This window comes from Falco rusticolus, chromosome 1, assembly GCF_015220075.1.
Source record: "Falco rusticolus isolate bFalRus1 chromosome 1, bFalRus1.pri, whole genome shotgun sequence".
Classification (NCBI taxonomy): Eukaryota; Metazoa; Chordata; class Aves; order Falconiformes; family Falconidae; genus Falco; species Falco rusticolus.
The window spans coordinates 10,198,157-10,225,594 of NC_051187.1; the positions used below are offsets into that span (position 1 = coordinate 10,198,157).

Consider the following 27,438-nt stretch of genomic DNA (forward strand, 5'->3'; position numbering starts at 1 on the left):
TCCAGAGTTTTGTCAATGTCGGACTGCAGAAAGAAGCTTGATAGTGTTACAAAGCTTATGCATTCTCTCAAATGCTTGGAGATACCAGGATTATCACTTAAGAAGCAATTCTATATCTCAACATGGAACTAGGAAGCAACAAACCTTTTTACCTGCAATGCTTAAATGCAATGCATAAAATAGAGATGTTATATGTATGCAGCAGCAACTGAATAGGTATGCACTCAAGAGACCATTTGCCTTGTGGAGGTATACCTAAGTTTAGCATGAAATGAAAAAGTTCATGCAAGCCTACGAGCAAAAATGGTTTTCCTGTAGATACAACAGCCCTGCCTTTAGTAGGCCTACTGTTTTTACATCCATTCACCTGGTGGATCATGAAGACCAGTAATATTGTCATAGAAACAGGCTCTCTGAATATTCTGAATCTCTAAGGCAGAGAAACAGCAAAAACAGAAAGACAGAAGAGCAGATACACAAGACACTTCAGTTAGTATACAGAACAGGTTTATCAATTGCAAACAGACTTAACTGTGCTACAAAAGCAATTAGGCCACAACATATTCCATGCACATTTCGATTATCTGTGGAAGCAGGTTTTGAATATTTGGACCAAAACACTTTTGCTTCTGTGCGTGTACTCAAAAGGGAAGAAGCAGATCCCCAACCAAAAAGTTCCTTATATATTCAATAAAACTGCTCTCTGTAGCTGAACCAAGTAAGAGGGAAACTCGGTATTAACCTACAGCACCATCTATATAACAAGCTTAATTTCATCCTTGAATAAGAAACTACAAGATTTATTTACTGTGGCATGTAGGTATGTGATGTTAAAAACTAGAACAGAAAAGTCCCTGCTAAGTATTTATTTGGCTATTTCTGCTTTTTAGAGTATTTTGGTAGAAATGTTGAAAAATACTTTAAGCTGTTTAGCTAGTTTACTTGCACATCAACAGTGTACGCTTAAAGTAAGAATATATTGCATTTGATTTTAATATGCAATATCTAAGCACTAGTATGGCTGTTAATTTTATTTTAGGAGATGCAGATTTCCAGGCTATCACCCACCACTGCACATGAAACAACTATGCTGGTGCTCACAAAAGACAACATTTTATTAACAGCAAGAACCACTACAGCTGTTTACATTCAGGACTTCACTGCAGCAAGTTCAACTAAGAGTTTTGGACAATATTCTACATGAAATTTGACACAGGGTAACAAGTAAGTGAGTATCAGTTCAAATAATGAACATGAGAAGCTGCTACTCAGAAATGGTACATGTGCAAGGGACCACAGGTGCAACCCAGCTTCCTTGTACTTTCAGTGCTAAACAATAAAGAAAATGTTGATATTTACAACGTAGAGGTGGAGGGTGAGGAGGGAACAAGCACAAGAAAACCCGAACTCATCCAGCAAGGTAAAATCGCTAACAACTTGTGTGCTCAGAGCATGATCTCTTACCATCCTTCCAAAGCTCTGCAACAAATTTATCGGAAGACTGGTGCAAGAGCGTAGCCACATTGTCATTCAGGGGGTCCATATTCTTCATCAACCACTCATCTGCCTTGTAGTCTACCTGTAAAGCAGCCACGTTGCACATGATCAGATGGACTACCAGCTTTAGGTTTAAATTCAAAAGCACCAAAAAAAAGCTTTCAGAATACTATAGTGATGTTTTCCTCCTATTTCCTTCTTGATACTTGCTTGGTATGAGTTAGTTTGACCTGTTTTAAGGAGGCACAAGTGCCACAAAAAGTTATTATTCTTTCAAAAAAGTAAATGGGAGTTTTTCTTAAAAATTTTGCAATCTGTTTGCTTACTAATAGCTGGTATACATTTTCAGCCTAATGTTATTGCCGAAATAAGGCTTCACATTCACTGTGAAGGTGTAAAAACAACTCTAGCGTAGATTCTAATTACTTTATCTAAATTACTAGAGAGTAAATTAAGGATGTGCTGAAGCATGAATTTTTTTAATTTCACCATAGCAGTTATACTTAAACACCTTGTTCTACAAAGAAAACAAGCAAAGCTTTTATTGTGAAAGAACCAGTTCTGTGGTTTGCAGTTAAAATATGGCTCAGCAGTTGAAAACTCAATGTTACTAACACAGGATTCATCCCAACCCCAAAAGAGAGCCCTAAAATTCCCCAAGTCCAACAAAACCTCTATATAGACTAGCATGTTTTTGCTTCAACCAAACTGAAAGTTTTCTATTTTTAAATAAGGGCTTTGGAAGGAAAGCCACAGTTAAAGGCTTCCAGCACCCAAAACCAAATCAGATCATTATCTTAGTAATTGCAAAAAAAATGCACTTTTACAAATAATTATAGTTTTAAAGGAATACACATTCTGATCAAAAACTGAAAAATGCCTTCTGTAAGAGGAAAATACGCAATGCCACTATTCCAGAAATGCCCACTCAGTTTGGCAGAAGTAAACCGTCCTTCAGAACACCTACTTCCTAGCAGTCAGGCACAAAGCTGTTTTACTTCATTTTGATTACCTAAAAGTAACCTACTGTTAACTGCAGTAACAGTGATGATTTCATTATTTCTGAATTAACTGTTGTAAATATTGATACAATACAATGTATTAATATCTTTAGTTCACTTTTTGCTACAATTACCCAGTACTCACATCAACAAATAAATAACAACAAACCATTAGTACTTTAAATGAAAATTAAAGGACAGTTCTTAATCATTCACACAGCCTGTTTCTTCTAAATATCAGGACAAAACCTGGTACTAGGATTAAGTTTTAACTCCTTATGAAACTAATTACATAGCATGGCCCTATAGAATAGACCTGGTGATCACAAAGGATCCACAAAAACACAAGAATTGTAGTTATTTCATGGGCCTGTTCACAATGCACCTGAGCTCTGTCCCCTTTAGCGGGAGACTGAACAATTAAACTCACAGTAGAAATGAAAAGGCATCAGCTTACCTACAAAATGTGATAAACAGAAAGTCTTACGTGAACCAAGGAGATAAAAGTGAAGATGGCACACTGACACAGCCCTGCTTCAAGCACTACTACCAACTTGGAAACACTGGTATTCAGAAAAGATTCCTTAAAATAGAGTCCTAAAAAAACCCTCACCTGTAAGACCTGACAACAAAATTAAAGGAAACTGAAATACTTGCTTAATTTGATGTTAATTTATATTTTTCAGTTCTGCCTGTTGGGTAACAAGTTCCATCAGAGCTCTCCTGAACATGTTCAACAAAATTAAACAAGGTCACCCTCCTGCACAAGTATCTCTAAATTTGATAGCTATACTGCTTAGTACTTTCCCAAAAGCAACATTTCTAATCAAGTATTTAACATTTAACCTTACCTTCCCTGCATAGTGAATAATGCAGAAGTCTGCTTTGTCCTTTAGCTGTCTTGGCTTTTGGAACTTGGAGTGGGTTCCTTGTTCTTGGACCAATTTTTCCACAAATGTCTTGTCAGTAGCTTTAGGGAACCAGCATTCTTCATCCAGTAATGCTAACACACCAGGAGGATTTGCCTGAAATTCAGTTGGATTTAATTTCTGTTAATATTTAATATATCTATTTTTAAGAAATTATTATTTAAAGCACAGCATTGAATGCCATAGTAAGTTATCTAAACTGATTCCAATTTGATTTAAATTAAAAGCTGTGGGGGAGTCCAGGTCAATGAAGGACATTATGACTGGTTCCAACCAATTCATTCCAATGTGTACAGAGCCAGACATGACAGACCTGATCTAGTGCTGCCTACAGCCTTGCTTTGAGCAGGGACTGGAATAGATGACCCCCACAAATATTTCTGTGACATGTACGTACACAACAGTTCATCCACATTTGCACAGTAGTTAATGTCATGCTTTAGTGTGGGCTAAACTCAAGAAAATGATCCCTCTCAGCCACTCAGTCCTACTGTGGCAGCCACTGAGCCTCCCCTTGCTCAGCCCTGTGTTGATATGCAGCAGCAGCATCCAAAGATTCAGCAGGCTTAACCTGAGCAGCCAGCATAGTTTCATATACTCCCTCTCTTTCCATATAATTTAAGCATTTCCTTTCAAGGTCTGTTTATTCTTTAAGTGAAGTAGGGAACAACCAATGTCTGTATTTTACAGCTGTAGAATTGTTTGACAGGATCATTTCCCTCAGAGAAGACACTGATGCACACAGGAAAGCGTTCGAAAAAACAAGGTTTATAATGATTTATACTTCAAAAGTTTCTAGTGAATGTAAAGTTTACACATTTGAAGAGAGGTATTTCTATGTGTCTGCTACATGGCATCATATTTACAGCACAATTATGAAGATAATGGCAGTTGCTTTAAAGAAAAAAAAAAATCAAGTAAGTTGATGCATTTCAGGATATTCACCTAAATATCAGCATGCTGAAAGCATCCACACTTAGCCCCTGAGGTTTTTTGGCAGAGATTTTTACCTCCCAAGAAGGCAGAACTTTCTAAGTTATACACACAAAGTGCAAACCTTTAATAACTGAAGCAAGATTGCCCTTTCCCTGCTCTAAAGAAAAACAAGAACACAGCTCATGAGCTTTCCTGCTCTTCAGGACACACAGCATCATTGGCAGCTTACATGCATTCTAGAATACACACATGAAAATTTAGAGAGTAGTAACCACAACGCTCAAGGTTTAATTTAAAAGGTCATAAAATGATTTTGACAGCATAGTTCTGAGGTGTGAAGAAAGGTAACCTTCAGGAATGATGATCTTTCATCTCCTGCACCAGGGCCTCCTGCTTTGAAGCCCTCTTAGCTTCCAGATACTAAGCAACCAGAGGAATATGTTAAAAGCAGAGCGACTAAAACAACCCTTAAGATACTGTTTTCCTATTTGCAAGGTAGATTTATGGGGAAAATTCTACTCCAAAGGAAGTTTCGGGAATTTTGCTATTGATCTCAAACAAAAAAAAAAAAAAAGTTCACTGTAAGTCTTGTAAAGCTTTCTAACTGAGCCACAATGGCATGGTTTAATATGAAAGTGACAGGATTAAAGACACATCATTAGTACTAGGGGGAAAAAAGTATAAAAATAGTAGCTTCATATCTTTAGCTCAGTGTTCTACCCTAAAGTCTGGGCAAACTCCTGTAAGGATAAATCCTTTTACTAATACACACTATTTTAGACTTTGGACTTCAGCATTCAAATTAATTCACTTTTTGTGACAATATGCAGACAGTAAAAGAAAAACTCAGAAGTCTAACCTCTTCTCCTTAGAGCATTATTAATGCACAGACTTACAGGTCTTTCGATTAAGTCAATGCAGGGCTGCAGATCCAGTCCAAAGTCAATGAAATTCCACTCTATACCCTCTCGTTGGTACTCCTCTTGCTCCAGGATAAACATCGTGTGGTTAAATAACTGCTGAAGCTTCTCATTCGTGTAGTTAATGCAGAGTTGCTCAAAGGAGTTCAACTACAAGAATAACATTAGCAAGCAAGAATAAATCAGCAACAGAATTTGTCACATATCTGAAAGTCAAAAATTTGACCTTACAAGGCAATTCTCCAAAACTCTGTAACGTTCAAATACAATGTAAACAAGATTGAAAAATGCATTACACAAATCTCTTATGTTCCTTGTTATATGTAATTAAACTTACACATAGTAGAAAATACCATCACGTATAAAAACTTATTTAGATTGAAGCATAACTTTTTGGCACTGTAATTTAGGGTTTTCTAAGTGTTGCATGCTGCAAAAGAAAACCCTCCTGCAGCCTTGCATGAAGTGTCTCTACAGTTAGTCCTGAGCACACATTAAAAATCTGATTAGCAGTGTTTTGAAGTACCTCAAAGATTTCAAATCCAGCAATATCCAGAATTCCAATAAAAGACGCTCCCTGTCGTTTGGTCCTGTCCAAAGCTTTATTAATGCGGTGAACAAGCCAGCGGAAGAGACGTTCATAGGTGGCCTTTGCCAAAGCTTCCACTGCAAAGTCTGCCTGAAAATCCAAACAGAAAAAATTATTTACCCTGGAGAAAGTCATCAAAAGAACACAGAGACAGATGTTATCACAAATAAGTAACAGAAATTAATGGACTTAATAGCACTGAGGAATGAAAATAAGCAGTAGACACAATACATAGTTTGATTAATGTTATGAAAATTTGTTTTTTAACCTGTTCCATTAAAAAAAAGCTCTCTGTGTGTCTGATACGTACAACAATGACATTGAAGGATGGACCCAGCAGAAGGTCAAGGAAAGGGCAAGGTTTCCTTAAACAAAGCCAGTGGCAGTACACAATCCCAATTTTCTTTATTAACAGCCAATCAGGATGATACACAGTTTCACTTCACCTTTAAAGCACCAAAACTTACTTGTTCTTTGGTCTGGGCTTTCTGAACGTAGTCTCTACCAACTTTGATGCGTGGTGTCAGTATGGCCCGGGTGAACTCCATTACATTCATTCCCAGTAGATGGCAGAGTTTCTGTGCGACTGGAGATCAAAATAAATGGAAGCACTTAAATCCTCCACAGCAGCTAGCAACACGGGTGAAACAAGCTACTGACAAAGGCTGTCATGTGCCAGCTTAAAAATTGAACTGCCATTCAAAACAGCAGTTAGGAGATGCACTTCTGTCCTGTGGACAGACTGACCCTATCACACAGCTCGTGCCTGCAGGGCCTCCGGCCCAAGGGCTGATGGAAGCCTCTGCAGAAGCACAACGCTGAATTTCCTTAGGGGAGTGCAGAAAACACTAGATCTCATGAAACTGCAGGGAGATCACGTAAGAGTCCATAGCCCATGTACAAGTGCTCATTTTGTTACTTTAAAAGGGAGCGTTCATTCTCTCATCTCCAGAAAAAAAACCAAACAAAACACAGTATGGGCACATCAAACACCAAACTCCATCATACTGAAGGTTGCTTAAAATCTGCTTCAATTTAGGCAGGTATGCCAGTGTAACGCTTCCATTACAGACTGTATCAAAATATGTTGTGGATTTTTAATGTTTTATATAGAATAACAATGCAAACACCAGCACACTTCTTTAAACAGCATGAACTCTCCCGGTGTCACGCTCATTATTTGAAATAACACGTTACCCACACCATCATTACGTATTCTTGCTGCATCAATCCCCTTTTCTAAATCAGTTTTCCAGTAGGTTAGGTGTTTATGATTCCATACTTCTAAAAATGAAAGTGACGCTAAAGGTATTTTTAGGTCTGGGTAAGTGCTGCCCTTTAGCAGGAAGCCCTCCACACTATCCAGTACGTACTTTAACCCCTTATCTTTGTAATCTGACAGCTTCCTTTTTTACTGTCAAAATGAAAAAAGCTGTTTTTTCAAATCAGTATTGGAAAAATAGATTTTACACCAATGTATAAGAACTTCCTCTGCATTTATGATTCTTTTTCGGCTGGTATTCAATACACCACTGCTAGCTCCTAATGGTGAGATTCTCCGTCTGGACATATATTCATTAGAAGCATTCATGAATCAACACACAACTTTATCAGTAAGATCAGGGTAGCATCACAAACGGAGCACTCCCTTCACTTCAGCTACATAAAGGCGCATTTCTGTGCTTTGAGTATAAAAACACATATCAGCACATCAGACGACACGTAACAATTGTAAGCTTTAAGTAGCAAGTGCTGTCAGGATCTTTAAAAAAGAAAAACCAGAAACAAACAAACAACAACTTGAAAATATTAAGTAGCCATGAGCATCAGCTTGGTAATGTGGTGTAACGGATACTATACTATGGTTTTTAAAGAAGGAGAGGGTCTAAAAAACAATGGTAATAGAACAAAAATCAAGATATCCAGGAAGTAAGAATCATTTGTATCTTTCTACATCACATCTTCTAAACAGACAATGACTCAGTTGAGTTGTCTAAGCTGGTACTAGAAACCCCAAAAAATAATCCTTCAGCCAACCTTTTTTCCTCCCCTCACTGCAAGCCTCAGTGGCAACGGCCAGCCAAATGCCAAGTCAATGGCTATTGATCTTTAACCCACACCTGCTTGCTGGAGCACTTCAGGCAGCCGGCCACCACCCTCAGAAATGGCAAGTCTTGGACATTGCAAGCACCCGACACACACAGCAATGTAGGACAGTTAACGAGACGCAGACAAGAATCTGAGTTGTGCATGTGCGGCAGGTCCTGTGAATGGTGGTTTTTACTGCTCTTTCCACCGATGCCAATTCTCAAAGCCAACTTTCCTTAAGAGCATTTAAAAGGCTGGCACTGAAGTACTCCGTTAAAAACCTGCAATTGCTTCAGCAGCTATTTCATTTTGTGAAGAAATATACTCCTCAAAATGCTGATTGCACTGCAGGTACTAACTGATAAATTAAATCTCAGTCACACCACCATCCCACTTCAGAAATCAGATTTTTCCAAATACAGCATTCTTATGTTCAGCCATTTCGCTATGGAAGTTGTGCTTGCCTCCAGGGCTCTTACCATTGGCAAGAAAACTGCTGTCAAGAACCAAAGAAAACAAACCGATTTAAGCGTGCACTTTTTCCTAGTGCTTAAGTCTTTGTAGATAGCAATAAACAAGGCTACAACTGAAATATTTATTCAAAGTTTACAAGCAATGCAAACACCATAAATTCTGTTGAAGGATCCTTAAATTTGTCTGCATTATGAGAATGGATTAGGAGAGTTTTAATAATTGCCTGTTGGCTACACCGCAACAGTCATGGCCTCTTTTTGGCACAGAATGCTGTCAAGGAAGCTCAGAAGACTGCTCAGAACTTTTAAAGATACGCACTGAACAAATGGCAGGAAGAAAACTACAGCGCAGGTTAAAGGAAGCCATACAAATGTGACCAGCTTACCAGTATTCTCTGGCATAGAAGCCTGATCGGTGTTTCTCTCCTTCTTAAAGGAAATATTTCCAAATTGTAGCACTGAAGACACCACTTTCAGCATTGCTGTGTTAACAAATGACATATGCAACAGTTTAATTGAAGACTGATCAGCTTAATAAATTATTTTTCTGTTACTTGTGTCACGTGACTTTCGAATTCAGAGTACAAGTTTAGAAAGGAAATAAAGTTTGTACCGTACTTTTGGGGCAAATGGCTTTAAAAACTCTAGCTCATGTGAAGCAAACACTTGCTGCAGGCTGTCAAAGACACTGAAGCAACATTAAATCTGGTGACATTAAGTTAGCAAATGCATGTGCACAAGAGAAAAAAGTATACTTGAAAAATCCAAAAGACTCAGTAACTTACACAAGATCTCATCGTGTGAAAATCCCATGATATGCATGGCTTCCATAGTCTCCTGAAAGTTATCCTTGTCTTGTTGCCCAGGAATGGGGATGTAACCATTAGATAAAAATCTGTAATTGTTAAATCCTTCAAGCAGCAAGTCAGCTGTATTGGGGGGAAGGGAAAGAGACAGAAAAATAAGCTAAAGAAATGCTGTTCACACCTGTACTCTGTTCTCACTAAATGCACAAACTATGCTTTACGAAATCCATCCCTCAAATATGGCTACAAGCCATTATACGCCAGCTTCTGAAACTGTAAAAATATGAGCGTGTCTTAGAGGCTGAAGTCAGATTCCCAGAATCTCTATCTCTAGCAACCTACATTAGCTCTTCAATGTATTATGTAAATGGAACGTTAACCGACTTAGATCTAGCGAAAACTCAAATCCCTATCTGCGATATCCTAAAAGAAGTATCCCCATTGAAAAGTAACAGAAACAGGCAGAAATGGAGTTCGGTATTGATGATTACCACATGAAAGAAGCTAAACACCAGTTCATCTACAGGAGGAGAAAAAGTAGATCAATTCTCTGAAGTCTGTACCTTCATATAATTTCACTTATCACAACCTAACAGAAATTCCCAGTTACTAAGGGCTGGGGGGAGGCAGGAAGAGTAGAAGATAACCAACACAGGACTGCAACAGCTGAAGAAAGCCACAGGATTTCATTATGTTTTGGTAAAATGGCTGTTTTTCTGCTCAGCTTGAAGGCACAGTCCAGGATAGATACGGCTGTCACTGCTGACCAGGTTCGTTATTTATCAGCTGGGAGCCCTGTAGTTTCACTCCAGTGATTCCCAGCCAGAGACTGCCCAAACTGCACTTTGTCACGTAGGAGCCGTTTGCTTAAAATGCATCAGTTGCTTGACAGCACGCTTGATAAAACACAGAAGTTATTTCAAACTAAAGCCACGTGGCTTTCCATTCTTCTTTCAAAACTCACTGTTTCAAGACCAAAGAATAAAGACCAACGAGTAGTTCAAACACAACTGTGTTAACACTGAAATAACAAACAGCACACAGAAGCAAGAAGTTTACAAAATGAGATTCTCAACTTACACTTCAGGTGTTCTCCTGCTCCTGCTAGTAGTTGATAGAAGATATGAAATGTCCGCTCATCTTTAGCCTGACGAACAGCGCGAGACTTTTCCAACAAGTCTGATTATAAGTAGTCAAGGATCTTCTACAATGTTTGGTTAAAAATGTCCAATGCAAACAAAACTTTCAAAGCAGGCTTTAAGACCAAACAGAAATGTAATAGCAACGACAGGACTATGTGCAATATGACCTCTCAGTAACTTTAAATAAGAGAGTTAAAATTCAGACTGGTAGAAACCCATTTTTAATTTCAGCAACCTTATTTCTTGGATGTTGACTGCATTTCCCTGCTACATGCAGCTGACAATTGTCTGCAATGGATCAGCTAAAGTTCAAGTGAGCGGGGGAGCTGGCCATTCTTTCTCAATCACTGCTTCTATTAAGGTCATAGCCGAACTCTTAACACCAAAAACCCTGCAGGTCCTCAACTCAAAGTACTTTATCATCTAAAGTGCATTTGCTATTTCTTTCAAGTAATGCATTTTTACATACAATCTGCACTGCCTTTAAACAGCTCCCAAATTCAATTTGTGCAGCAGATAGCGTCTAATAAGCTGCCACAAGCTGTAATGTTATGAAGTTTTACAATATGGAATATCAAGAAATAAAACCAAATGTGGGGCAGGGACTTAATGGCAGAGGTTACAAGGGTGACTTCTTGTGATGAAGAAAAAAAATTCCCCAAGAGTTAATTCCTGCTGTTTTCACAAAGCTCTAGGCAAAACAACTCCTATAAACTTCTGCAAAAGCAAAAACTGCCTTCATTCCTGTGCTGTACTGAATGAAAAAATCATTTACCGTCAAAGCATATTTTGAATAACTATAGATCTTTCCCAGCCTTATTGGGAAATTATCTTTTGTGACAGTTCCAAACATTCAATGCACTTAATTTTAAGCAGTTTCTCTCATAGCAACAGAATGAAAGTTTAACTGCAGCATTATGATTAACACTCACATGATACTGGTTACTAAGGCTTCTTCCGATTTCATAATGTTATGATCACCCTCTTGCTACTCCCCCAGAAAAAAGGATAAACAAACTAAAGAGTTACATACACATTTTTAGTAAAAAGAAAACAACTTTAGAGAAGGGCTTTCAGTGCAAATATTTTTACTTGTTCTTAAGCCGTAAGTGAAAATGAACCTTAAAGATAAAACTGAATTAGGCTTCAGTATTAATTGCTAATAGATCTCATATTATTGAGCCCACGCTGGTATCTGGGAGGCCTAAGAAAACAGAAGGTGCCCCAGCACTTCCAGCTCTATCACTTTATAAGGAGCATCACCTCCTTCCAGGCAGAGGCTGCTCCCGCAGTGCTGATGAGAGCAAAATCAAGCTTTTGGCAAAATACAGTAGTTCAGCTGCTGATTAGGAAGGCAGGTTTTTTTCTATAAATGCTCATAAAGCAAGCACATTTTAAATGGTTTCTCTATTTAACATACACTGGTTTTAAGTCTGAAAATCCAGCAGGCTTCAGAGAGCTAAATTTTTTGAGTATCCCATTTTAAGCATGAGGAAGCACACTGATTTTGTGATATTTGATCAGCTATTTTGAAACAAAGGAAGAGATGGATGATGTCAAAGGAATGCAGGAATGTGGTAACCTTTCACTGCATTCCAATGAATTAGAGGGTTAAAAGCAAAACAATCAGGAAACCTGCATTTTACAGTGATGTGGCACGAAGGAGGATACATGTCTCAATGTTGGCCCCAACAATATAACCAGTAACATCAAAGTTAATCCTAATGAACTTGCCCTGCAAAGAAAAGAGATTTTTTTGTAATTACTAAACTTTTTTAAGACAACAATGCTGTCTGTATAAAAACATAATCCTACTTGCATTCATGTAACAAGCATTTCACATAAGTTCAAATGAAATCTTTTCCCTTCAATGCGCTCAGCCATCATTTCAATAGAACATGTTACACTGCACACAAATACTTTCTAAAGATTAAAAAACTAGTATTCGAGTTATGCTTGTAATCCAGACTTACCAAAACCTTTTCGGAAAGTGTAGCTCAATTTCTCACATTGACCAAACATGCTGTCTGAGGTTGAAAGCACCAGTGGGATGTGAAGGGTGCATATTTCTATAGGAAACTTATGGGTGCCTAAAGGTGCTTTATCTGCAGCAATCCTGAATCTCAGTGTGCTGCCCACCCCAGACCACCACGCTTCTACTTCCATTTCCAAAACCAGGACGGCTGCTATCTACAGGGCTTCTCTCTTCTAACAGCTGGTAAAGAAAGGACTGAGAAACACCATATATCCGTTTCTTCCCCATTACCTCCTTTTCTCTGCAAAGGACCAAATAAAGATCACACTTCTCATATGTAGAGCAGCTCTTGGAAAGAAAGTGGTTGCAAGTGGGTATATTATACCAGCTTTAAGTCGCATCAGTTCCCCAATCTGATCTGTCACTTGGCCACAAACGTTCCCATCAGGACAACAGGCTCTGGCATGGAGTTGGACCATTCTTAACAGCACCATTACTGTATTTCAGGTTTGTGCTCGTGAAACTGTTAGGTATTCCCTTGGTTGCAAACACATGAAGAAACCTGTGGGAATACCCCTTGACTACACGAGGCTCTCCATTTTCACTGCATCCAATTGCTACAGCCCATATCCTCATACCAACGGGTTTCAGAGATCAGGGAGCATCACAGCAGTTTGCTAACAACTGTCTGAACACTTCTGATGATGTTTGCACAAAGCTGCCTACTAATATCTTTTGCAGAGGTCTTCTGAAAGCGCTCTTACAATCAGTATCCAAATCCCCACTTAGCTCAAGTCTGACTAATTAGTGCTATTAGTATGTTCAACCAAATTTCTGTTTGGCAGACCCATTCTATCTATTTTCATATTAAATATTTCAGTCTACAAGCTTGTAGAACATACGCACTCTAACAATGGCCCAACCTACAAAACGTGTATTGGGGGTTATACTGCCATGCTGCAGACTCACACCCATAAAAGTTGCTGCAATTATTTGAGCTATTGCAGCTGCTTCTCAGAACACCCTACCCTCCCTGACTTCCCTGACAAAGCCCATGCATGTAAAAAAGATTTGTGTACACAAAGCCACCAAGTTTCTCCCCTCAGCCACACCAGTGAATCCAGAGAAAGGTACAACCTACCTACCAGCCTTACCTTGACTCTTACGTTTCAGAGCAAAGCAAAGCCAAGCTCCGTGACTGTGGTTGTACATCTTCAACTCAAAGTGATTTCTCCAAGTTTCAAGAAAACTGGTGGGATACTCTTAAGTTAGCTTCAATGGTTACTCCCTACTGTTTAATCTGCAGTTTGGTTGGAAAGCCAATGGCACTAAAATGACTGTGCCAAGGCACAAGCTTGTTTTCAAGCATGCCTCGTCAGGGACCAGCACTTGAACTCAATATGAAGAAACAGAACACTAAGCTCAGCTTGTAACTGAAGCATTTGTACTTTTTGCTCAGTAACAACTCCAGAAAGCTGTAACTGTCGCAAAGAACAAACTGACCTGTTACTGAAATTCAGCCCATAGACTAGATACACAACACATGTGTCAGCACTAGCATGTCAAGAACGGCAGCTGACAACTTTTTACCTAGACCAGGTACCACCGAGCCTTCTTAGAATGACATGGCTCGAATCCGCCATGTTACATGTGAAAAAAAAAAATATGAAGCATTACATAAGGTCTAGTCAGCGGCTTTGTCTGACACAATTCAGAACCACTTTACTCTGTTTCACCCTTTAAAGTTACCTAAATTCTGCTGTAAAGTTACCAGTTCCGTGAACAAAAATCATTGAGAGAAGATGCAGTCGTCATACGATTTGACACATCAGGAGAGGGGACACAGGCCCCCTTCACAGTTCAGTCACCACTGAAGTCTATACTAGAGAAATTACTTATCTAATCCATCATCTTAAAAGCAAAATATTTATACATCCTTTTAGATAGCACTGACAAATCTTGCTATGAAATCTTTAATTTATCAGCTAGAGAACGTAGTGGTGGTCATTAATAACTGCATTCAGTTTACACTATCATTATAGCACTAAGTATGTGGTTTTGTAAAAACCACATCAGAAGGAAGCATTTAGCTCTGCAATATGAACCCAGCAAGCCCACTCTCCTGTACACTGCAAACTAGAGACTACTTCCTGAAACACAAGAGAACACTGCTTCTGGTAGAAGAAAAAAGGAAAAAATCCATTTGACACCAGCCTTATTTCAGTCCTATCTGGTTTTATCAGCAAGTAGGGAACAGGCTGGCATCCTCATGCTGCATGGTGAAGACTGTCGAGCCTGTATGGACTGAACAACAGCACTTCTCGCTTTGTGGGAGGATATATGTATATTTTTAAGTCAGGTTTTAAAATGGTTGTTACTAAAGATTATTTCTTCTGCATGGGATGACACCATCTGGAGTACATTATACTTGCTCCTTTATAAAAATAGAGCTGGAGCCATCTGAGTGATTATGTTCATGATGGCAATGCAGACTTCAATATAATACAAACCAGATGCTAACATCTTTTAGGGAAAAAAGGATCCTCATTAAATTAGTACAGTCTTTGACGGATTCAAGACGTGTAACAAAGTAGAATTATTGCACAGTGAAACCTGTTGATACTATAAATCCTACACCCAACATATATAAGCATCAAGCAATATTGTAAATAATGTGGCTATAAAATTATCAAAGTTGCATTTCTACCATACTCTGCTCTCCCTTCTCGATTGCAAAAGCTAAGGGATTTAGTCATACAGTTTTCCAGAGTCCTTATCACTGGAGCTGAGTTCATACATTATAAATCCAAGCAACTGTTAAAACATCAAGGCAGCCAAGAAATCCTTCATTTGTTCTGTAAATTTTAGTTTTGCTCTCACAAGAAAAAAAAAAAAAAAAAAAGATTTAATACCTCCTATACAGTTTTAAAGTTGTACTAAAAACATCTTTCCCCTGAAACAGGAGATGGCTTTTTTTTTCCTTCAAAGGAAAGGAAGTTTTAAGAAGTGGTAAAGAGCTATTCACCCCAAGCTCCACCACTATTTTTAAAATAAATGGAACACATCAAAAGTGGTTATCTGCCACTGAAACGGTATGTGAACAGAAGGCACTGACCCAACAAAAACATCAACCAGCTACAAGAGAGCCCAACACCTTGAGAGTAATTCATACTGTCTTTTTTAATTTCCTTCAGTGAATCAGACAGAAGGATATGGAAATTTACAGAGGTTTTTATATGCAAGTTTTGTGCTTTTTTAAATGTTGAGGATGTTCTCTTTAAACAATCAATTGATCAAGTCATAGCTATTGACAAGAAGGCTACATATACATATAAACATGTTGATAACATACTCTTTCATACTTTATAGTAGTTCAGCAGTAATTTGTGCACACAAGCCACAGTTTAGCTCTATGGCATAGCTTTATTTGTTATACTATAAACACTACTGTCACACCATTCAAGGATGGTTAGCCACTAGATAAAATTAAAGCAAGTTTTGCCAAGAGCCAGTGAGGATTTATCTTCAGTGACCCACACACAACACAGAAAGCACTGTAAGAGAACCCAAATATATAGAGGAAAGAGAACAAAGAAAGCTTCTAATAATAATTAGATAAATACCTTAAAAAAAAGGAATTTATTCATAAACAGTAATCCAGATTTACAAATTCTAAAGAGAAAAGAGAAAACTCACAAAGCGTGAGGAGTTGTCATTTTTCACTGTCTTTGCATTCCCAAAGGATTCCAGAATGGGATTCGCCTGAAGAAGCTGACGCTCCAGCTCCCCCTAAAAATCACACAAACAGAAAAATAAACAGACATAAGCACAATGCACATGCGATTAAGGGCTCCTACATGCTGCTTCTTCCTGACAGTCATTTTACCCAGGTTGTGGCAGTGATACCAACTTTAGAAGAGGGTTATTTTTCACCTTGCTTCTAAATCTGCTGATAGTCTCCTCCATCCAGTGAAGAATGTGGTTTAGTTTTTGTTGGTTTGTGGGGTTTTTGTCTTTTTTTTTAAGCGCACACACACACACAAACAGAGCAGTGACTGAATAGGACTTATGGATGAAAATCACTGAACATGAAAAAAATTCACATTTAGGGCTAATGAAATTAGGCACAGACTTCTGAATGCTTAAGGGGAAACACTAATTTAACTGTTTAAAGATTTCAGTGCAAGGTTGTTTTTAAGCTTCCTGTTTAGTGATTTGACAATATAGCTACTTTAGAGTATCCATTTTCAAACTTACTTTCAAATCAGTGAATACTCACTTTCAATTAGGCAGTCACATCATTGCAACATTTCTGACCTGAATGCACCTGAGAAGCATGCCAGAATGGCATAATGGGAACTGAGCGACATCAAATACAAAGATCATTTCTTAATTGCTCAATTCAACCAACATTGCTCAATGCATTTTTTTTAACATTTCTTTAAGTTCAAGCCAATGTATGTAGAAATCAAAGTACTTATCTTAAGGAAATTGCACAACAGCTTTTACAATTACTGCCCATGAGGAGGCCTGATAAGAAAAGTCTGTGCTGCTTCCATGAGCCCAGGAGGCATGTATGTACATAGGAAAATATGATCTTGTCTTCCTGCTCTGAAGGATGGTTTTAAAAGAAAAAAAAAAAAACCACAAAAAAATAAGAAAGTGAAGCTGTCTGGAATGTAGTCTCAAAAACTGACATTTGTGTTGATAAGCCTGCTTTTTCCAATTATTTATAGCATAGATTAATAAAGACCCCAGACTGAGCATCAAAGAATGGGAAATCTAAGTCTTTTAAGGCTTCCACGAGGTCAATTCTTACACAGGAATTTTTGAAATTCACTAGTTAACATCGAAAAGAGATGATTTGTATATTGAAATACATTTCAAGTCCTGGAAACGAATGGCTTCTTGTTCTTTAATGTGACCTCAAGTTATCTGCTCAAAACTTGTTTACTCCCAAATATATCCCCTTTGGGACTACATACTCTCTGAATTCTGAAATGCGTGAGTCTTAGCCCAGAGCACACTTAAAACACTCCTCAGACCACAGCACCTATGTGCTATATGTTACGTCTGCCAATGTGACAGTCCTCAGGAGCACTTTTAAATTGATAAAAAAATCCACAATTGGAGAAAAACTAGATGCCTGCTATAACCACTATATGCATGTCTGCGATTTATATTCTAAAAGTTTCCTATGTAAACACATCAGACAGTGGGAAAGCATCTGCTCACACCATTACGCCTATTCCCCTCTCCCAACCACACTGTCAGCTCCTGCTAAGACACCAAGTATAAAATGAGAAGCTTGCTTACCATGCTGTACACAGCTTGACATAAACCACATTACGTATATTAAATGCAGCAAGCATGTCACAGCTTACATTTCAAATTCTAGCTATTCTGGAAAAGAAAGCACACCGACTTCAAAATTTAAGTCCTCCACAGAACTTTGCTGTGCCACTTGAAAGCATCTCACTGCAGGCACGCTTCATCCATGCTTTAAAGCGCTTCCGTGTACCACAACTGCAATTTGGCTTTGTGCAGAGGAACTTCTGCAATGCATTGTAAAGTAGTTTCACTCCAATTCTCCAACTGAATGCAAAAACTTCGTAGTAGCTCATTTTTACAATTATCTCTGAGGATGTGAAGAACACATTCAGCTGTGTCCTCAGATGTGGGTGAAAATGGTGAGAAGGAACCGGGTGCTCACAGCCTAGCCAGCCTCTGTGGTTTGCACTCACACGTAGACTTGTCATAGCCATCACTAAGAAACAGCAAGCCTCTCACACTATGTTAAGTGGCTTCTGATTTAGTAGATTTCAATTTAGATCAACTGCTTTACAGCCAAAAAACAATCCTCTTTTTTAGAAGTGTTCAGTGTTTTGGAAAGAGTGTAAGTTTGGCCTCTAGGCATATCTCCTGCATAGGCATCTAAACAGAACTTGGAAAAAGCAGTATTGCAGTATTGAGGGAAAAGTGAAATCATGCAATATTTCATGCAGGGCAACATTAAGACCAGGACAGATTATTGTCTCAGTTTCAGAAAAACCAGCATCCCAGTGATTCAGTTTGTTGTGAAGCCTGGGTGAGGCAGGGAAACTACATGCTACTCACATACAACAGGGATCCACTCTGTAGTTCAAGATGACATTGAAACAGAAATGTTAATGATTATGGTTTCTGCAATATCAACACTTCTGGATTAGCATGCTTCCACTGATATATTTAAAATGTTTGCCAACAAACGGTTTACTTCAACCCTGACACGTTAACTCTAAGCAAAGGGAGGGTTAAACTAAACACTGTTCCATCTATTTTTGGAACAGAGAAATATTTTAGTAAAAACCTTTAGAATCGACTGAGGTCTGCATGAAGGGAGGATTAAGTTAAATACTAAGAATGTCTGTAACTTCTGAAAATGAGACCATGGGCCCAGACACATGATTGGGTTACAGAGGTTTAACAAGTTACCACACACTAGCAAAGGCATCACAGCTGTCCATGTAATTTCTTTTTGCTTCCAATATGCCAGACTTAACGAAGTTTCTTTTTATTATGTTCCTTTCCACTGCAGTTTAAGTTGCACTACTGTCAGCTTCCAGAAAAATGTACGGGGAAGAATATAATCGGCTAAACTAACTCATGGTAGCCTCTTCAGTTACCAAGCCTTGGTTACACCATACAGAGCTGTTGCAAAGCTTTTTCTTTATTTAAAAGCTCACACTGACGACAAAGGCATCACTTACCATCTCAGGTTAGAGAGTGGAACACTTATCTTGCACAACATGTGGCAGCAATTGTTTATCTCTTTCCACAGGCCCATCCTCAACTTCCACCTAACCCTCCTCTTTACACTCCTTGACAAGCACACTCCATAACACTGGAGTACTGCAACTCCTACTCTTACACAAGAAGGTAGTCTAGAACAGACCGGCGGCTGCTGCCCATGGGAAGAGAGGGATTAGGGGAGCAAGAGATGGGCAGCATTATCTGCATGGCAGCTCCAGCCAACCTAAGGAGTAAGAGCAGCTGAAGCTCAGAGGAGGAAACAGTGATTCAGGCAGCAACACTGAACAGGCATCACGTCGCTCACACCACTTATCCTAGAAAGTCAGGGGAAACACTTGATTTTCAGACGATGATTGGTTATGCCAAGCCTTTTACACTTGAGATCAAAGTCTTTATCGGGTTATCTGAGAAGCTATAAAAATATTCAGACAAAACAGTATGTTAATCAGAAGAATTTCGAAGCTTCCATTAATCCATCCCTTATTTAGTACTTTGTTTATAATATTAAAGTGTTCTGCACTCTCTCAGCAGCACAGTAACCAAGTATACACACAGCATATTGGAGGTCAGCTAGAGAGAGGGTGAACCTCTTGCTTCAGGACAGTGTAACACCACTTTAAAGTGCGGAGAAGTGCTTTGCAATGCAGAGGAATTTGTAAGCTGTTCACTGGTCCACTCTCTCAAAGCCAGTTAAGTATTTACAAAGTTTACTGGTAGCTGTATACCTCTACAAGATTTCCCACATGTTATAAATACAAATTGACAGGAAATAGAAGAATATATTACCAGTTTGCCTACATAACTTTAAAAGCATAAAGAAAACCACTTGCCTGATGTTTCACGGGTTTAGGTGATTCGGGCTGTTCATTGCAAACAAACAAATGCATATGTTAGCAAGCAAGCACTCCAGCTGCAAGTTACATCCCAAATTATTAATGTCAGTAGGCTTAGTTTAACTATATACCCACTTCATAGAAACTGTTCAAAAATTAATTCCAGAAAAGAAGTTATTTGCATGCGCACAAATATTAAAACCTGTGTTTATGCAAAGGACTAATTCCTGATAAAATGAAAGGTGACAGGCAGACCTTGAGCATCAACTTAGAAGGGCAACAGTTTAATTTTTGTGCACTGCTATCCACAGTTCTGCCAAACAACAACAAAAAATAAACTCACAAAAAGTAACTTTCTCTACAGCCTTAGTCACTGCAAGGTGGTTTTGTATGGGTAAGACGATCATTATTCTTCAACAGTCAAAAAGGTTACGAAACAACCACGAGAAAAGCAATAGTTAAGGAGTCTGGGGTTTTGTTTTTGCACTGTACTTCAAAAATTTACGAAACACAAACCTACATTTGAGACTAAAGCTTTGTTTCTTTCTTTCAAGAATGACCATCCACATGAGAAGCAGCAAAATCTTAAAAAACTAGAAGAACTTAAAATTTTTTCAGGAAGAAGTAATAAATAAAAAAACCCTCAAAATTCAAATATGCACAGTTTCTGCAGAAATTTTCAATTGCACTATTACTTCCTTGGCTCGGTCTGCAAGTTTAATAATCTTGAGCTTCACATCAGAGTGCCTAGAGGGAAAATATTGTGGTGAAACACATACACCAAGAAATTTTCATACCAAGGCAGATGCACACTTCCTCCATTTATGTCTATTATTTTAAACAACTAGCACTGCTTTAGCGCAGAATAACAGATTTTGACAGAGGTCTGTAAAGCATCTGGCAAAGATTTGACTTACTCAGCTAAGTGATGTGAATTTTGCAAAGCTGGAGCATACCCACTTGGAAAGCAACTCCAGCATCTAAAAAAACTTTAGATGTTTCAGTATGAAGCTACCACTACTGTAATCACTGGAGGAGGACAGGTACACCTAGGAACCTAGGAGGCATTTAATTTGCTTATCTTCAGACAAGATGAACTGCTCTCTCAGGGTGTCCATTTCTGTCCTCACTAGAAACAGAACTGAGCATAATCAGACACATATTTAACTTCTCTGTGTTTAAATTAGGGCAGTTAAAGCCCATCTGGGAAATCCTCACTAAAAGGAGCTCCAGCCTGAACAAGCCTACCCAAGATCCTTACTTCAAAACCAATTTTCTTCTGAAATTAATAAAACAAATTAAACAATTTAGCATTTGAGCTATAAAGGCAAATACTGTCGCTAAAAGCAATCATTAACCTGAAAGCACCAGTAACTATTTCTGAAGCTTGAAATGGCAACACTGTGAAAGCTGGATTTTAGTGAAAATAGAGGGAGTTTGGGACGAGAAAGCTTTGGGGAGGTGGGAAATGAACAAAAGTCTAATTCTGTCCATCTGAACCAGAGACACGTAGTACAAGGATGACTGGAAGTGGAGACAGCAGTGGTGGACAGATGCAGTTATTTATAGAACTTAACTATTCCACATACTACCATAACTGAAAACATATGCGGATTTCATGTATTTGACCATCAAAAGGGTCCAGGTATGTCCATAGACTACAAACAGAGCTAAGAGCATCCCCCAACCTCATGCAGCCTGTAGAGCATGCAAGCATATGGGAGTCCCTGGGCAATAAGTGACAACCAGCACTTTTCCTTCCTTTGGAAAATCGTGTACACAATTTTTTTTAATTATTTCTATATTTTTGCACTGACTACCCTCCCCATACAAAACCACAAGTTTGTAAACTAAAGCAGAACCCAAGAGTCAGAATTAAAACTCACTTCTTAACCATATTAAAGCAACACATGCGTTTACACCACTGTTTTGTTCTTCTGTTCTCTCATTCCTACCTCACTTAATACATAGGGAAGTGATAAGCCACAAAACTAAGCAGTTTAGAAGTCTCCTCTACCTCCCTACCCTCCTTGCTCAGCATCTGTGACATGGCAGAGCATTGGTGCTGCTCTGGCCACAGCCTGAGCTGTCAACTGGGAGCTGTAAGGGTTTGTAATACTTTTACAGCACTCTCCTGGGTGAAATGGACAAAGCTAACCCTTAGACTTCAGTGTTGGGAAGATAATTATTCATTCAGCAGCGCACAAACTGCTTCATAAAAAAACCCAATACCCACGCAGCATTCAGAACAGTCTCAGTAATAAGCATGTTATTGATAATTATTTGTAACCAGGTGGATAAAAGTAAATCAATGACTAGCAGACGATTTAACAAACCTATTTAGCATTGTCTCTGTGCACAGGATAATGCAAAGATTGTACAGATGGGTACTATGGATCACCACCAGCCCTCTATGGTTTTCTAATGAATATTTAAACAGGAAGAAGTTAGGGCTGCACCTATGACCCCAAATCTGACACCTCCTAACTTCTGAGTGTTAGGTGTGTAGGTTAGACATTCTTTGCTTGCAATATAAATAAATATAAATGAATTGTTACAGAACAAGGGAGACTCATTTGTATTTTCAAAACTGGTTTGGTTACACAAACATTCTGCATTTTTCATAAACATATGCTTAATGCAGTGCTTACTATGGTACTGCGTTGAATGAAGTACACAGTCCAAGTATCAGTCTTCTTATTCAGGACCCTACTCTATTCTTTTTACCATGCCTAACTTATGTTTTACAAAGTATAACAACTTTTCCAGTCTTCATCGTGGCAGTTACTGATAGTTCATGAAGCAGCCAGTTACAACAAACACCTTCAAAACTTTTGAGATGACCACCACCATCCCATTTGATCACACAAGAAAAGAATTGTTGCAGTTTAACCAGCAATTTAGAGTTAGCCAAGACTGCATCGAAAAGGGCAGCTCATCCTTCCCTTCACTGACATTTCCCACTCCAGCTTTCCCCTTTCTTTTCTGTGCCTTCACTTCATATGCAGCCACACAATAAGCAACAGAGCAAATTTGTTTCATTTAAAGCCAGATGGACTTTTTAAGAACACCAGTTCGAGCCTGCATCAGTCTCCAAGTCTAGCGAGTGGCCACAGGAATTGTTACGATGACAAAGCTCAAAAAGGGGTACTTCCAGAAGAGGTACTGGCTCATGGGAACACAGCACAAGAAAAGCCAAACAAACACTAAGTAATTTTTAAACAGTCAAAAATAGGGTTTCAAGTGTTAAGCAGCAGAACAGGTTTACAGAGGTTCCATAAGCTACATCCCTCAAGATTCTCAAAACTCAGCTTTACAAGGTCTTGGGCAATGTCATCTAACTTTGAGGGAAGGCATATTTTGAAAGGAAGCTGGACAAGAGGCTTCCAGAAGTCTCTTTCAACCTGAGGTATTCCAAGTTGTCAGTAGTATATTTAAAAGTACTTGGTACAAACCCTACACAGTTCACTTCTCTGAGCAATTCCCTTCTCCCCCAAAAAGCTGTAGGCAATTTTACTCCTGTAGAAATTGCAAAAAAATGCTGGTCTTGTTCAAGGTTGCACAGCAGTAAAGCCAAGAATATTCATAAATCAAAACCTATATAGAAAACGAGTTCTGATAGATGATGTTCTAAACAGCATTCCCCAGAGCCACATATTCTCCCGACACACAATACAATGCCATGAACACACATCTAATCCTGCTGACACACCAACTGTATAGAAACTTCCTTCTAAGACCTGTAACTGCCATACACACAGCCTGCAGCACACTCCGACTGCATGATAAATACTTAGAAAGACTAATTGTGATCCTTCCTGGGCAATAAACAAGCAACAGTTTGAATAATTTCAACGCACAGGGTGATGTTATCTGCTCTTGCTCAGAGCAAAGATTCGAGTTCCCCCCAACACTTCACTTGGTTTCTCCAAATCTACCTGCAGAGCAAGAGACTCCTCTCCCACTTCAAATCCTCGCCTTTTCTTCCTTCACAGATTGGTCAAAAGACATCTCCTGTTTTTCCAGGAGTTTGAGTCTTAACATTAAAACATTCTTGAATGTGTCAAGTGCCATGCACTAGAAATCACAGAAGCTGTTGCTGCTAAGTCAGATGATACAGTTTGAAAGCTTCCAACCACCAGAAACACCTGCGGTACTACTGGAGAGAAACAGGCAAGCTCCAGTACAGATTATAGCTAGCCACTTGCTCGGAGCAAAGTCGAATTAATACTTCACTACAAAGAGATCCAAGTGCTCATAGCAACAGATACTCAAACCCATTTATATTTTTTAAAGCAAAGAACTGCTAAAAATTCAGCACAAATGTTGAAGTCTGGCACTAAATCTGCAGAAAGTTCTATGTAAATCAGACAAGTTACCAAAACCCTCACGATACTCTGACATAAAAGTGTATACTCTCTTGTTTCTAATGTAATAAAATCAGAGGGGTTTTAGTTGCTGACTTCTAGATATAGCAAGTCTATAGCAGTTTTTAAGCTTGATGATTTTTCCCATCTACAAGTTAATTTTTGAAAGAACAGAAACCTTGTTCACAAATATAGCGCTGAAAACTGCATCTAGTGGGAACTAAATTCACTAAGAACTGCCTAAATTAAATTTTTTGGAAAACTGAGATTTACTCCATCAGAAAGCTTTGATACTGTTTCTAGTTACAACGCTTGCATAAAGCCTTTAATTTCACAACAGAAATTAAACAGCTAACATTAACTGGAAACTCTGATATAACTGCTCATTTCAGCCGCTACTCAAGAGAAAATAATGGTTGAGACAAAATTATGTGGATTATATTACAGTTTATCTTTAACAAAAAAAAAGTGTTTTTTTAATGCAAAAATAGTCGTTTTCAAGTAGAGCAATAAACAAATGAGAAAATATCTCAACTTACAGGAATATTATGGTCCTTTCTTCCTTTATGGGAGGAAGCAACATGAGCAAGGTATTGAATAACCTTCTTTGTGTTTTCAGTCTTCCCAGCACCAGATTCACCTCTGCAAAACATTTCAGACATTTAACTCAAAATTAATTTCCAACAACTTATCAATCTTTTGTTTACAGCAACCTCATTTCATTCCATTTATGGCTTTGACTACACAACAGACCTTCACCGTCTAAAACCAAAAGCACTGATGTTGGAGAAAATTACAAGGTATGTGTTTAAAATACTTTCTTTATCCTAAAGATGTCCTTAGCATTAAGATGTTGATACAGTGCCTAACATCAGTTTGATTAAAAGCTTTTGACTATACGCCTGAATTCCTTTGTTATGTTAAGTAACAAGAAACAGCCTTGTCCTCTGCCTTGATCACGAGGCCAGAGACAATTTTTCAGAGTGCAGATACATATAATGATCTTAAAATATATATATGTACACACACACAAACATATATTCAGCACCGTTTTAATATATTTTATATACTAGGAGCTGGTTATGAGAATTACCAAGCTGATGGAAACATTCACTATCTTTAGAAGCCAGTTTCAAAGCACAGTAAAACACATTTTAAACAGATTCTTTCCACTGCTCATCGCAGACTCTTAGCTAGTTTAAAAATACGTTTATGGCCACAGGGCTACATGATTTCATTAAGAAATTAATTTATTAGTGCAGAGTGGTACAGTACATAGATCAATAAAGATAGCAAAAACAGATTTCATTTTAAAGGCAGAGGCGGATTTGAAGCAGAACATGTTCAGACGAGATTTATTGCAAGGTTTACATATAGGATATTCTTGGCAGGAAACGTGACCAAGTTCACATCACTGCAGTCACAAATGATATTACTACAGTTTGGGGGGATTCTTTGGGTTTTTCTGTTTCTTTTGGTTGTTGCGGGGGGGTTTGCACTCTGTGTGAGTGTGTGGTTTTTGGGGGGCGTGTGTTTTTCTGGTTGAGTTGGTTTGTTTGTTTTCTTTTGTTTTTTTAATAAACCTAGGTCTGGTCTTCAGGTGAATCCACACATCAAAGCGATGACCATGTCTAACTCCGCCATGATTCAATGGCAGTAAACTACTGGAGAAGTTTCAAGTGAGACAGGGACTGCCACTAGCAACCCTGAAGTATGCAAAACCAGAAAGGATTTTATTATGGGGATTTGCATGGAAAGAGTGAAAGTAATTCTGCCATTCAATAGTTTTTCAGGTATTAAAAAGTCTGAAAGCCGACTACTTTGTAAGAATGCCAAGTACACATTTTGTGTGCTTGCATATTCCTCAGCTAAGATACTTATAATGAAAACGTTGATTTACCAGGAGGAAATTTAAGCACATTCCTTTGCAGTCTTCATAAATACCCTCGTCCACCATGCTGCGTACCCCAGTTTTGTAGCTAGTCTGCACCAACTCAGGTATTTAGTACCTTCAGACCTGTACTTCTTGATCAGATAGGCAGCTCAGAAGCATCCCTATCTTCAAATTACACTTAACAGCCACAAAAATAAGCCAATGTAGCACCTGAAATTTCAATTTTGCATGTACAGAAAGGATATTACCCCAGATTTTCAAAGAGAATGGGCTCTAAAACAATCTTGTTTCTTCTTACCTTCCAGTTCTCTTAAATCATGGAAACCCCACAGGTCAACTACGCTAGAGCAGAGGTGACCTCTTGCTAAGAGATGGCAGTATGTGCATTTCTCCATTCATGAGTAAGAAGTAACGGAGAATGAAGAGGCTCACTCATAGCAGCTTAGCAAACTCATCACACAGGACTAGCCTACAAGAGCTAGGTACAAGCTTCAGGTGAAACGGCTCATGTTTGACCCAACAGAACAGTATCAGCCCCTAGGTTTTGCAGGAGAACACTTTTAACTGAAAATACTGAACAAAATGATTCTGCAGACAAGCTGTGGGATATTTATCACAGCCTCAGCTACCAAACTGTGGCCTGCAATACCAGAGGGTTAACCAAGCACCCAATTTTTTTGATGGTATCCCACTTCTCATAAACTACATCAACCTACCTAAACCCATTTTTGTTCCATTTCTTCTCACAAGACGACAAGCATCATACAAAATGTGAAAGATAAGAAATCGCTGTACTCAATTACTGACAACTTTCCAGCAGTTCCCTTGAAACTTGACTACGCTAGCTTTGCTCATTGCGTGAAAAAAACTTGGAAGGTATTACCTGAAGAGCTGGTTACAAAGATTACTCTGAGAATTAGCTAATGGATAACTGGGTTTCCTTTTTGCCAAGATACCATCAATATGCAGCACAAAAACTGGGTGTACTTTGGGACCTCTACAGGTGGAACACCACCCTTTGACTTTTAATGAAAAATCCTATTTCTACCCAGCCCAAAGTCACCACATGCAAGACAAACATGAAGACTGATAAGCAGAAAAGATGACCTCAGATGCCAATTCTTGCTTCTCAAGTTTTTATTTCTAGTTTCCCTTTTACTGCAGTGTTTATATTAACATAATTAATTAATATAAGC

At 38.5% G+C, this 27,438-nt stretch overlaps 1 protein-coding gene across 2 annotated transcripts in view; it reads right to left on the reverse strand.

The window, feature by feature from the left end:
* Positions 1-27,438, reverse strand: part of MYH10 (myosin heavy chain 10) — a 100,359-nt gene that overhangs the window by 25,669 nt on the left and 47,252 nt on the right. The window contains exons 5-16 of one of the 2 annotated variants that reach the window (XM_037409364.1): positions 24,888-24,990; positions 19,979-20,008; positions 16,053-16,145; positions 12,053-12,116; positions 10,320-10,418; positions 9,219-9,362; positions 8,820-8,915; positions 6,340-6,458; positions 5,810-5,962; positions 5,260-5,433; positions 3,350-3,523; positions 1,465-1,579 (exon numbers count right to left, since the gene is read on the reverse strand). In XM_037409364.1, the coding sequence (XP_037265261.1) occupies positions 1,465-1,579; positions 3,350-3,523; positions 5,260-5,433; positions 5,810-5,962; positions 6,340-6,458; positions 8,820-8,915; positions 9,219-9,362; positions 10,320-10,418; positions 12,053-12,116; positions 16,053-16,145; positions 19,979-20,008; positions 24,888-24,990 (1,364 nt within the window). The remainder of the gene's footprint in view (positions 1-1,464; positions 1,580-3,349; positions 3,524-5,259; positions 5,434-5,809; positions 5,963-6,339; positions 6,459-8,819; positions 8,916-9,218; positions 9,363-10,319; positions 10,419-12,052; positions 12,117-16,052; positions 16,146-19,978; positions 20,009-24,887; positions 24,991-27,438) is intronic. The other variant, XM_037409355.1, reaches the window with a different exon arrangement.